General features: G+C 73.2%; 2 protein-coding genes across 2 annotated transcripts; both read left to right on the forward strand.

Annotated features, from left to right (window-relative positions):
* Window positions 1-2,374: 2,374 nt before the first annotated feature.
* On the forward strand, window positions 2,375-6,358 carry GRB7 (growth factor receptor bound protein 7; the record flags this gene model as incomplete). Its single annotated transcript, XM_082010434.1, has 14 exons — window positions 2,375-2,537; window positions 2,658-2,802; window positions 2,907-3,063; window positions 3,145-3,266; window positions 3,381-3,458; window positions 4,231-4,368; window positions 4,436-4,546; window positions 4,677-4,775; window positions 5,036-5,116; window positions 5,190-5,306; window positions 5,386-5,446; window positions 5,558-5,645; window positions 6,037-6,130; window positions 6,212-6,358. Exons 1-14 carry the CDS (start codon window positions 2,392-2,394, stop codon window positions 6,356-6,358), a joined length of 1,584 nt encoding a protein of 527 aa, XP_081866560.1. The 5' UTR covers window positions 2,375-2,391.
* Window positions 6,359-7,260: 902 nt separating this feature from the next.
* On the forward strand, window positions 7,261-9,406 carry LOC309413344 (retinol dehydrogenase 8-like; the record flags this gene model as incomplete). Its single annotated transcript, XM_082010465.1, has 6 exons — window positions 7,261-7,357; window positions 7,432-7,593; window positions 7,786-7,965; window positions 8,040-8,133; window positions 8,223-8,406; window positions 9,167-9,406. The coding sequence occupies 6 exons, from the start codon at window positions 7,261-7,263 to the stop codon at window positions 9,404-9,406; spliced, it is 957 nt and encodes a 318-aa protein (XP_081866591.1).
* Window positions 9,407-12,237: the final 2,831 nt, after the last annotated feature.

The raw sequence follows: 12,237 nt of genomic DNA on the forward strand, positions 1-12,237 counted from the left end.
TGGCCCGGGGACCCCATGCCATAACACTGGTGGCCCTGGGGCCCTTCCTGTAGCCTTGGTGGCCCTGTGACCCCATCCCATCTCCTCAACATCCCCCAGCCCCCCTGCCCCACAGTTCTGCTGGCCCTGGGACCCCACCCCTTAAACTTGGTGTCCCTGGGATCCCATCCCTTAATGTTGGTGGCCCTGGGATCTTGTCCTCTAAACGCAGTGGCCCTGGTCCCCCTGACCCATGACCCTGGTGGCTCTGGTCCCCTTGCCCCCGCAGCCCCAAGACCCCTCCCCTCTGTTTGTCCCAGATCCCAGAGACACCCCGTGTCCCCCCACCATCACCACTACCCCACCAGAGCCCCATCGCAGCCACCAGGACAGGGCTGGCATCGGGGTGACCTGAGGCCACGGTGATGGGCTGGCGGGTTGATGGCAGGGCTGTGCCACTGTCCCAGGGCCCTATGGGGTCCCCGTCTGTCACATCCCCCATCAGCCCCTCCGGTGTCCCCTGTGTGGCTTGGGGTGGCCCTGCGCCACGTCCCACCATGGGCAGCGTCACCCCACATGACCCCTGGCTGTCCCCCGTGTCCCTGGGCTCACCCCGGGGCCTGGCCAGGCAGGGAGACCCCGGCCCGGCCCCCCCGGCGCAGCCGGGGCAGGGGAGCGGGCACGGAGCAGAGGGCGTGTGCCGGTGACGACCGGGGCAGGGACGGGGACGAGGCGGGGACGGGGTGGGATGGGGATGGTGGTGGCAGCCGCGTGATGGCATCGGTCCTGCCCGGCCATGGACTTGGACCCCGAGCTGGCCGGGAGGCGGGGGACGGGGACGGGCAGGGGGTGAATGATTAACCCGGCCCTGCGCGGCATCCCGGGAACGGCAGAGCCTGCTGCGCGCGTGCCCGCGGCCACCGAGCGCTGCCGCCGCGCTGCCGCGCGTGTGTTACGTGTGCCACGTGCTGGACGGCCACACGCCGCCATGGCCGGGCTGCGCCTGCCCCTGCTTGGCCCAGGCGACCAGCAGCGGGGCCGGCCATGCCGAGCCGTGCCGAGCCGTGCCGTGCCGTGCCGAGCCGTGCCGCGCCAGGGCTGGCCCAGCGCCCTGCACATCCCACAGAATCGTTTTGGGGCCAAAACCAGAGCGCTGGCCGGTGTCCACGCGCCCCCCGAACGCCGTGGCACCGTGTGGGTGCCGGCACCAGGCACCGGCAGCCGGGCGGGGACGAGGGGTGACGCTGCAGTGTGGGGGGCCGCGCCGGCAGGCGGGCTTGGGGCAGTTCCCACGGCGGGCGCGGGCGCCGGCTCCCTCGCCCCCGGCCTGCCGGCGCGGCCGCCCCGGCCCGGATGCCAGCACGGTGAGGTGGAGCTGGGAGTGGCCGCCAGAACTGGTTTGGCCGGACCTGAGGAGGTGTCTGGGCTGGGCCGCCGCCACACTCCGCTTCCTGCTCCCGCCGGCGCCGCGCTCGCCCTCCGCGGCTCAGCCCGGCACGGCTCAGTCCGGCACGGCTCAGCGCGGCACGGCTCAGCCTGGCATGGCTCAGCCTGGCAAAGCTCAGCCTGGCAAAGCTTGGCCCAGTACAGTTCAGCCCAGCACGGCTCAGCCCGGCATGGCTCAGCCCGGCACAGCTCAGCCTGGCATGGCTCAGCCTGGCAAAGCTCAGCCTGGCAAAATTCAGCCCGGCACGGCTCAGCCCGGCATGGCTCAGCCTGGCATGGCTCAGCCTGGCAAAGCTCAGCCTGGCAAAGGTCAGCCCAGTACAGTTCAGCCTGGCATGGCTCAGCCCGGCATGGCTCAGCCCAGCATGGCTCAGCCCGGCACGGCTCAGCCTGGCTCAGCCCAGCTCAGCCCAGCTTAGCCCAGCTCACTTTGGCCCAATTTGGCTCAGCCCAACTCAACTCCGCCGGCCCCAGCCTGGTTCTGTTGGTGTCTCCTGGTGCCACCAGGCTCCCAGTGGTGACGTGGGGGCACCGGAAAGGGTCCCGTGTGGGGATGCTGGGGGATTCTCGGTTGTCTCGTAGGGGGCTGTGCTCACCTCCGGGCTCACGCTCCTGTCTCCCGGCTCCTGCACTGGGACGGGGCTGGAGGGATGGGACACCCCGACCCTTGGCAACCACCTGGGGCTCGGCCGGACCCCCGCGGGGTGCAGGGGGCCGGGCGGGGCGGTGCTGAGTCACGCTGCCGCACCCTGACTCACCGCTTGTCTGGGCGCCGGCAAAACACCACCCAGACGGCTGCCAAGGGTGGGCAGCCCCTGGCAGCGCCGTGGCAGCGGCCGCCTGCGCCGGCGCGGCGGCGGCTGGAGGCACGCGGCCCACGTGGAGCCCGGGCCCACAGGCGGCCGCGGACCCCCGGGGCCGGAGCCCCGAGTGTGCAGGACCCGCTCTCTGCCCCCAGATAATGCCATGGACGGGGGGGCGCAGCAGAGCAGCCTCCGGGAGCCCCCCGGGCCGGGCGGCGCGGAGCAGGAGGGGGTCCCCGGCGAGCGGGACGGGGGCGAGGGGCCGCCCGAGGTCAAACGCTCCCAGCCCCTCTTCATCCACGGCAGCAGGTGGGTGGGGGGCCTGACCCCGCATCCCGGTGGATTGGGGGGGGGGCACAGGCGTGGGGCTGGGGGCACAGGAGCCGGTGCCGGGGGGTCTGAGGGAGCTCAGCCCCTCTCTGCCCGCAGCCGGCAGCTGCCGGAGGAGGAGCCGCGCGCCTCGTCGCTGCCCAGCATCCCCAACCCCTTCCCCGAGCTCTGCAGCCCCTCCAACTCGCCCATCCTCAGCAGCCCGGCCCTGGGGCAGGGCCCCCCCCGCGAAGGCGCCTCCCACGTGAGTCGGGGGGCAGAGGGCTGGGGAGAGGGGGCTCGGCCCCCGGGGGCGCGGGGTCCCCTCCCGCCGGGGGCCCTGACGCCCGCCCTGGCGCGTGCCGGCAGGTGGTGAAGGTGTTCGGCGAGGACGGCGCGTGCCGCTCGCTGGAGGCGTCGGCGGGGACCACGGCGCGGCAGCTCTGCGAGACGCTGGTGCGGAGGACGCGGGCGCTGCAGGACCACAGCTGGGCCCTGGTGGAGCTGCACCAGCACCTGGCCCTGGGTGAGCCGCCGGCGCGGCGCGGCGCGGCGCGGCGCGGCGCCGGGCCCCGCGGCCGCCCCACTGAGCCCCGTGCCCCCCCAGAGCGGTGCCTGGAGGACCACGAGTCGGTGGTGGAGGTGCAGAGCTCCTGGCCCCCGGGCGCCGACAGCCGCTTCGTCTTCCGCAAGAACTTCGCCAAGTACGAGCTCTTCAAGAGCAACGCGGTACGTGGAGGCCGGAGCAAAGCCCGCGGGGACCCAGGCGCCCCTCGGGGACCCGTACGCCCCACGGGGACCCTGAGCACCCCGTGGGTCTGTGCTGACCCCCCTGCCCCCCAGCAGTCCCTCTTCCCCGAGGTGATGGTGTCCAGCTGCCTGGAGGCGAACAAGAGCATGGCACACTCCGAGCTCATCCAGGTACCGGGCCGCCGCGCCCCGCCGCGCCCTGGGGACCCCGCCGTGCCCTGGAGACCCCGCCGAGCCTTGGGGACCCTGCCGTGCCCTGGGGACCCCGCTGAGCCATGGGGACCCCGCCGCGCCCTGGGGACCCCGCCGTGCCATGGGGACCCCGCTGAGCCATGGGGACCCCGCCGCGCCCTGGGGACCCCGCCGCGCCCTGGGGACCCCGCCGTGCCATGGGGACCCCGCTGAGCCATGGGGACCCCGCCGTGCCATGGGGACCCCGCTGAGCCATGGGGACCCCGCCGCGCCCTGGGGACCCCGCCGTGCCATGGGGACCCTGCCATGCCCTGGGGACTCCGCTGCGCCCTGGGGACCCTGCCGTGCCCTGGGGACCCCGCTGTGCCATGGGGACCCTGCTGAGCCATGGGGACCCCGCCATGCCATGGGGACCCCGCCGTGCCATGGGGACCCTGCCGTGCCATGGGGACCCCGCTGCGCCCTGGGGACCCCGCCATGCCATGGGGACCCTGCCGTGCCATGGGGACCCTGCTGAGCCATGGGGACCCCGCCGTGCCTTGGGGACCCCGCCATGCCCTGGGGACCCCGCTGAGCCATGGGAACCCCACTGAGCCATGGGAACCCCACTGAGCCATGGGAACCTCACTGTGCCATGGGGACACCACCGTGCTCTGGGGACCCCGCTGAGCCATGGGGACCCCGCCGTGCCTTGGGGACCCCGCCGTGCCATGGGGACCCCGCCGTGCCCCTCAGCCCTCGTCTCTCGCAGAACTTCCTCAACTCCGGGAGCTGCCCCGAGGTCCAGGGCTTCCTGCAGCTGCGGGAGGCCGGGCGCAAGGTCTGGAAGCGTTTCCACTTCTCCCTGCGCCGCTCGGGGCTCTACTATTCCACCAAGGGCACCTCCAAGGTGAGGGCGCGGGTGGGAGCACGGCCGGGGGTGCGGCGGGGCCAGCCCTGACGCCCCCCCCCCCCAGGACCCCCGGCACCTCCAGTACTTCGCTGACCTCACCGAGTCCAACATCTACTACGTGACGCAGGGCAAGAAGCACTACGGGACGCCCACCGAGTTCGGCTTCTGCATCAAGGTGGGGATGTCCCCGCGCGGCTGGGGGCCGGGGGTCCCGGTCCTTCCGTGTGCCCTCCTCTGCCGAGGGGTCTCTGCCCCCCGAGAGCTGGCCGGGGCTGCCCCGCGATGGCTCTGGCCTCTCCCCACAGCCCTGCAAGGTGCGGGGCGGCGCGAAGGGCCTGAAGCTGCTCTGCAGCGAGGACGAGCAGAGCCGGAGCTGCTGGATGGCGGCTTTCCGCCTCTTCAAGGTGAGCCCCGGCCCCGCCGCCGTGTCACCGGCCCCGTGCCGGGGGTGCCGGGGGTGCCGGGGGTGCCGGGGGGTGCCGGGGCCGTGTCCCCACCCCTGCGCGGGAAAAGACGCGGGATGGGTGTCCCCGTCCCCCCGCGGGGTAGACGTCGTCCCTGTCCCTGCGGCGGGCGGATGCGGCGGTCGCCGGCCCCACGCCAGGCGGGTGCTCCCCCACCCCGCCCGTGGGCCCCCCCCCAGCTCACGGGGCTGTTCCCCCAGTACGGCATGCAGCTCTACCGCAACTACCAGCAAGCGCAGGCGCGGCTGAGCCAGCCCCCCTGGATCGGCCCCACGCCCCTGGTGAGTGACGCCCCCCCCCCAGCCCCCGTCCCGTGGGGAGCCCCCGGTGACACCCCCCCCCGTGCCCCCGCAGCGAAGCGTCTCGGACAACGCGCTGGTGGCCATGGACTTCTCGGGGTGCACGGGCCGGGTGATCGAGAACCCCAGCGAGGTGCTGACGGCGGCCCTGGAGGAGGCGCAGGCCTGGAGGGTGAGATGGGGCGCAGGGGTGCGAGGAGGGGGTCCCCCTGAGCCCACCCTAACGCCCGCTCCTTGCTTTGCGCGGCCAGAAGAAGACGACGCACCGGTACAGCCTGCCGGCAGCCTGCCAGAGCTCCCCGCTCAGCACCGGTGAGCGGCACCCAGCCACGGGGTCCCTCCCGGCAGAGCCGGGTTGTGCCGAGGAGGGGTCCCTGCCGCGGGCGGGGGCTCTCCCCCGGCCTGACACCCGTCTCCCCGCAGCCATCCACCGCACCCAGCCCTGGTTCCACGGGCGCATCTCCCGGGAGGACACCCAGCAGCTCATCGGCCGTCAGGGCTTGGTGGACGGGTACGGGGACCCTGGGGGGGTGGGGGACCCCGGCGGGTGGGGGACCCCGGGGCTCATGGCGGGCACGTGGGAGCCCCGGCAGGTAGGTGATCCCTGGGGTTACAGGGCCCTGCGGTTCGTGCGGTGAGGCAGGACCCCGGGGACGTGGAGGGGGACTTGCCGGGGGGGGCAGGGGATCCCGGGGGGGTTGAGACCCCCCAGGGTTTGCAGGGGATGTGCAGCCCCCAGGGGTGCGGGAGCCTGGGGTTTGTGGGTGGGGGTCCCAGGGGGATCCCGGGCTCCTGGGGGTACAGGACCCCAGGGTTTGGGGGGGGTACCCGGGACCCCGGGACTGACACAGGGGCAGCAGAGGGGCCCGGGGCCAGCGGTGACCCCCCCCCGGGGCTCGCAGTGTCTTCCTGGTGCGGGAGAGCCAGCGCAACCCCAAGGGCTTCGTCCTGTCCCTGTGCCACCTGCAGAGAGTCAAACACTATCTCATCCTGCCGGTGAGTGCCGGCGGCGGCGGCCGGGGCACGGGGGGCCGGGGGGGCCGGGGGGGCGAGGGCCTGACCCACCGCCCCCGGCAGAGCGAGGAGGAGGGACGGCTCTACTTCACCATGGACGACGGGCAGACCCGCTTCGCCGACCTCATCCAGCTCGTGGAGTTTCACCAGATCAACCGCGGCATCCTGCCCTGCAAGCTGCGGCACTACTGCACCTGCGTGGCCCTCTGATCCGGCACCGCCCGCACCGTGTGGCGTCGCCGGCACGGCACGGTGTGGCTTGGCACAGCCCGGCACGTCTTGGCACAGCCTGGCACTGCCGGCATGGTTTGGCACAGCCTGGCACGGCTTGGCACGGCTTGGCACAGCCTGGCGCAGCCTGGCACTGCCGGCATGGTTTGGCGCAGCCTGGCACGGCTTGGCACAGCCTGGCGCAGCCTGGCACAGCCCGGCACGACCTGGCACAGGGCGTCAGGATCGTGGCCAGCTCAGCGCGGCAAGCACAGGGTTGAGGATGGCTCCTCCACCGCCAGCCCGCCCTGCGCCTTCACGCCAGCCGTGCCCGCGGGGTCCCGGGGTGCTGGCGCCGCCGGGCCCCCCCCACTCAAGCACTTTCTCCCCCCCGCCGCAGCACCAGCCCCAAGTGTCCCTGGGGGGCCCCGGCACCCCTCAGCCCTGGGCCAGGTGGGTTGGGGGTCCCCAGCCCCAGGAGCGGGGTCCGGGGGGGTGGGGGGGTACCCGCCACCGCGCCCCCCCGTCCCCGCGAGGCCAGTCGAACTGTGACGAGTTTTGTACCGACGAGAATAAAGGTTATTTTTTCAGAGCCCCCGCCTCGTCCCCGCTCGAGGGAACGCCGGGGTGCCGGGGGGTCCGCGCCCACAGCCCCCCGCCGCCGGCAGGCGCGCCGCCGGCAGCGTCCCCGCGGCCCGCCATGTCCCCGCGGTGCCCCGCGTCCTGCACAAAGGCCCCTCTGTGCGCGCCGGGCACCACGTGCGGCTCAGCCACGCGGCCGCTGGCAAATCCCAGTGGGATTAGCTGGGGGGGGGGGATTAGGGGCCCGGATTTGGGGGGGCCGGGGCCAGGCCAGCTGCTATTAAAGGCGGGGGCCCGGGGAGCGGGGCTGCGGCCGCACCATGCCTCCCAAGACGGTGCTGATCACCGGCTGCTCCTCCGGCATCGGGCTGGCGCTGGCCGTCCGGCTGGCACGGGACAAGCAGCGCCGCTTCCGAGGTGAGCGGGGCGGCGGGGGGACCCCCCGTTCGCGGGGGAGACCCCGCGCGGGGCTGAGCCGCCTCCGCCCCCAGTCATCGCCACCATGAGGAACGTGGGCAGGAGCGGGGCGCTGGTGGCGGCGGCGGGGCCGGCGCTGGGCCGGACGCTGGAGATCAAGCAGCTGGACGTCTGCGACGAGGGCTCCATCCGCGCCTGCCTCGACAGCATCCCCGGGCGCCACGTCGACGTCCTGGGTGAGCCCCGGGACCCCCCTGCCACCGCGTCCCCGCGGCGCCCGCGCCGGGGACCCTCCGTGCCGGGGACACCCTGAGCACCGGGGACCCCCCGAGCACCGGGGACCCTCCGAGCACCGGGGACCCTCCGAGCATGGGGCGCGGGACCCCCCCCTGCACAGGGGACGCCCCGTTGACGCCCAGCGCCCGCAGTCAGCAACGCCGGGGTGGGCATGGTGGGACCCCTGGAGTGCCAGAGCCTGGCGGCCATGCAGAGCCTGATGGACACCAACTTCTTCGGCCTCGTCCGCCTGGTCAAGGAGGTGCTGCCCGACATGAAGCGGCGCCGCGGGGGCCACATCGTCGTCATCAGCAGCATCATGGGCCTGCAGGGTAGGGGGACACGGGGTGCCCCGGGGGGAACAGCCCCCCGCCCCAGCCCTGACCGGGACCCCCCGCCTGTCCAGGCATCGTCTTCAACGACATCTACGCGGCCTCCAAGTTCGCGGTGGAGGGTTTCTGCGAGAGCCTGGTGGTGCAGGCGCTGCGCTTCAACGTGGCGTGAGTGCCGGGGGCCGGCGGCCGGCGCAGCCCCCCAGGGTGGCGGGGCGGGGGGGTGCCGGTGTGCCCAGCGCCCCATCCCCGGGCAGGATCAGCCTGGTGGAGCCGGGGCCGGTGACGACGGAGTTCGAGGCGAAGGTGTACGAGGAAGCCGAACGCGCCGACTACTCGCGGACCGACCCCGAGACAGCCGACATCTTCACCAACCTCTACCTGAGGAACTCCAAGGACGTCTTCGCCAGCCTGGGCCAGACCCCCGAGGACATCGCGGAGGTGACGGCGCGTGGGTGGCCCCGCCGGGCTGGGGGCTGCCCTCCTCCCGCCCCCGGCCTGGCAGCCCCTGGCTGGGCTGGGCTGTCTGGAGAGGCTTCAATTAGCCCTAACGAGGAACAGTGACCCCCCCGGCCGGCAGCGGGGCAGGGGGCTCGCCCCGACAGCTCCTGCCCTCCGAGCTCCATCCTGATGGGGCTGAGCCCAGCTGGGAACGGGGACAGGATGGGATGGGGTGGGATGGGATGGGGATGGGGATAGGGATGGGAAGGAGATGGCATGGGATGGGGTGGAGACAGGGATGGCATGGGATGGGATGGGATGGGATAGGGATGGGGATGGGATGGGGATGGGATGGGGATGGGGATGTGATGGGATAGGGATGGGATAGGGATGGGAAGGGGATGGGATAGGGATGGGGATGGGATGGGGATGGGATGGGGATGGGGATGTGATGGGATAGGGATGGGATAGGGATGGGAAGGAGATGGGATGGGATGGGGTGGAGATAGTGATGGGATGGGATGGGGATGGGTTGGGTTGGAATGGGATGGGATGGGATGAGAAGGAGATGAGATGGGATGGGATGGGATGGGAAGGAGATGGGATGGGGACAGGATGGGATGGGAATGGGGTTGGGGATGGAGTTGGAGATGGGGATGAGATGCAGTAGGATGGAAAGGGGATGGGATGGGAATGGAGATGGGATGGGCATGAGGAGGGGATGGGGACAGGAAGGGGACAGTCATGTCCCCACGTGCAGCACACGCTGCGGGTGATCGAGGCGGCCCAGCCGCCCTTCCGGCACCAGACCAACGTGGCGTACACGCCGATGGCCGCGCTGAAGCACGCCGACCCCAGCGGCGCCCTCATGACCAACACTTTCTACAAGCTGGTGTTCAAGTACGACGCGGTGCTGCGGCTCAGCCTCCGCGCCATCCGCCTGCTGCGCTGGAAGGCCCAGAAGGTGAAGGAGGGCACCCGGCTGCTGGGCTTCAAATAGCCCCCGCGGCCCCCGGGCGCTCCGGGCGCTGCGTCGGCGCGGCCGCCCGGCTCGCCTCGGGGGGCAGCTCGGAGGCGGGGGGCAAGGGGGCCGGGACCCGCGCAGGGTTTCGCTTCCTGCTCCTGGCCCGAAATAGCACCCGCCGCCGCTGTATTAAAATCGGGAGTGGTATTTTTAACCAGCGCCGGGTGAAAAAGCTGAGCGGCTTCCTCCGAGAGCGCAGCGGCCGTGACGGGGCTGGGAAGGGCTGGCAGCTGCCCCCCGCCTGCCTCCCGCTCCCTGGGGACCCCCAGAGCCCCTGGCCCCCTGCACCTGCGGGCATGTGACACCCCTGGGCCCCGGCGACGGCCGTGTCCCCTTCCCCCGGGCTCCGCCGTGGGGTCGGCAATGCTCCGTGGCGGGGGGGGTCCCGCGCGGTGCACCGTGTCACCCCTCTGCTGCCCCGAGCCCCCCGGCACGGGGGCACCACGGGGGGGCTGCAGGGCCCCGTGCTGGCAGCTCGGCGGCAGCGCTGGGTGCAGCGGGTGCAGGAGCCGGTGCAGGGACGGCAGCCGGGTGCAAAGGGTGCGTGGTGCGGTCAGAGGGGGCGCGGCGGGTGCAGGGCGCAGGGCTGCTGGGTGCAGGGTGGGTGCGGGGGTGCTGGGTGCGGCGTACATGGTGGGTGCAGGATGGCTGCAGGCCAGGCACCGGGCGCGGGTGTGTCGGGGGACCCCAGCGCCCTGCGCTGCCCGGGGGCTCCCCTCCAGCTCGGGGGGGCGGGGGGGGGGCAGAGCCTGTGCCGCCCCCCGGGCTGGGTGCAGGGTGCTCGCGTGTGGGCGCCTGGCGTGACTGCGCCCGGGAGGTGAGAGCAGGGGGAAACCGCAGGGAGGCCCGGCATGATTCAACGCCGCGGGGCCGTTTCTCAGAAACCTTTCCCGCTCCCACCGCGCTTCCCGGTGCGGCTGCACCGGAGCCAGGGACGCCGCGCGGCCTCGCCAGCGCCCAGGACGGAGGGCGCAGGGGTGCGTGCGCGGCGTGGGTGCGGGTCCCCGGCGCAGCCCCCCAAACCCCTGCCAGGACCCCCAGCCCCACGTGCGAGGGGCCGGCCGCAGCGTGCGGCAGCCGGTGCCGCGCACGTGGCCTCCCCGGGCCCGGCCGACGCCTGGGACCCTGGGGACAGGACGGGGCAGGGGGGCAAGAGGGAAGATTTTTGCATTATCCCCCCCTTCTTGCACGAGTTAATGGCAAAGCGGCGGCGGGGACCGCGGCGGCGGGGCTATGGCGACGGCGCAGCACCTGCGGGACGTGCAGGGGTGACATCAAAGCGGCGGAGGAGACGCAGCCTCCCCCCCACTGCGGTTTCTGCAGATTTGACTAACTTTCTCCGCTCCGGGGGGCAGGGACGGGGGGGCTGCGCCGGGCCCGGGGAGCAACAAGGTGGGGGGGCCCCGGCTGCGGCTCAGCCCCCCGGCACGCAGCCGCGGCCTTGGGAGATGGGGCAGAGGGAGGACAGGGCTCCCCAGACACCCCCAGCCCCACGGCGGCCCCCCGAGGGGGGTGCAATGGGGGTGCTGCCGGGGGAAGCAAGGGGGGAGCAGGAGCCGTCCCCAGCACTCGCTGCCGAGCGGGGAGGGGGCAGCGGGTGTCCGGGGGCGGCCCCGCCGCCGCGGCCTCAGCCCCGCCCACGGCCCATCTGGCCAGCGCCCGTGGTGGGAAGGGGGTCCCGGGCAAAGCGAGGGGGAAAAGGGCGCCGCCGTGGCCTGGGGGGGGTCCTCCATCGGTGGGGGGCACCCGGGGCGTGCTCACGGCTGAGCAGCATCACCTCCAGCCCGGGGGCGTCCTGCCTGGTCGTGGGGCACCGCGGCAGAGCCCAGGCGCGGCGGCCGCGTCCCACCCTTCGCCGCAGCCGCGCCGGGTGCCGGGGTGGAGGCTCTGCCCGAGGGGCCGAAGCCGCTCGGGTCGGAAGCGGGTTCTTCTAAAAACAATTGTCTGCCGGGACTTTCCTTTCCCCGGCGAGCCCGCCCGGGACAATTGTCAGCCGCCCCCCGAGGACCGCGCTCGCCGCCCAGGTGCGCCGGCTCGCTGCCATGCAAATGCGGCGCCAGACATAGCCCGGCCGGAGGGAATGGCTCGGTGGCGCGGGAGCCCGCGGCTCCCCGGGGGCTTCGCTTCCCTCCCGGCGAAGCGAGGGGGGCGTCAGGCGTGACGCGAACCTGCCGCCCCCGGCCGCGGCCCCGGCCCCGCTTTGCTGCCGGCACCCACGCGTCCCGCAGGGCCTGCGGGCGGGAGCCGCGGGGCTGCCGCGCTCCCCCGTGGCGACGCCAGCGCTGGGCACGCGGCTCCGCGTGGGGGGCACTCGCCCCCATCCCGCGGTCGCTCAGCCCCCGGCTTCTGGGGGCGGTGGGAGCGCGGCGGAGCCGCCCAGCCCACGCGGAGGGCCACGCGACGCCGCGGGCCCTCGGCGGGACGAGGCGGAGGAGCGTGACGCGGTGAAAGCTGGAGAATTGGGACGGGGAGGAGGTGGCGGCGGTGACTCGGTCCTCCCTCCCCGCTCTCCTCCCCGCGCTGCCGGTCTTCGGGTGCCGGCCCACTCCCCGGGATGCTCGCAGGATGCGGGTCGGCACCCGGCAGAGTTTGACAGGATTTTTCGTGCGTTACGAAGCGTGTTTCAACACGACGGGGGAAACGAGTTCCTCTCTGCTCTGTCATAATTACAGCCGATCGGCAGATAAGGATCTCCCCGTCTTGACACCAACTGAACGTTTTTATGAGCCTGGTGCTTTCAAGGGGTTTTGGTTCCAGGCAGAAGAGGGCCGGGGGGGGCTTAGCATCAAACCAGCTCTCACCCAGGG

This window comes from Phaethon aethereus (assembly GCF_964289735.1).
Source record: "Phaethon aethereus genome assembly, chromosome: 25".
In the NCBI taxonomy this organism is placed as follows: domain Eukaryota; kingdom Metazoa; phylum Chordata; class Aves; order Phaethontiformes; family Phaethontidae; genus Phaethon; species Phaethon aethereus.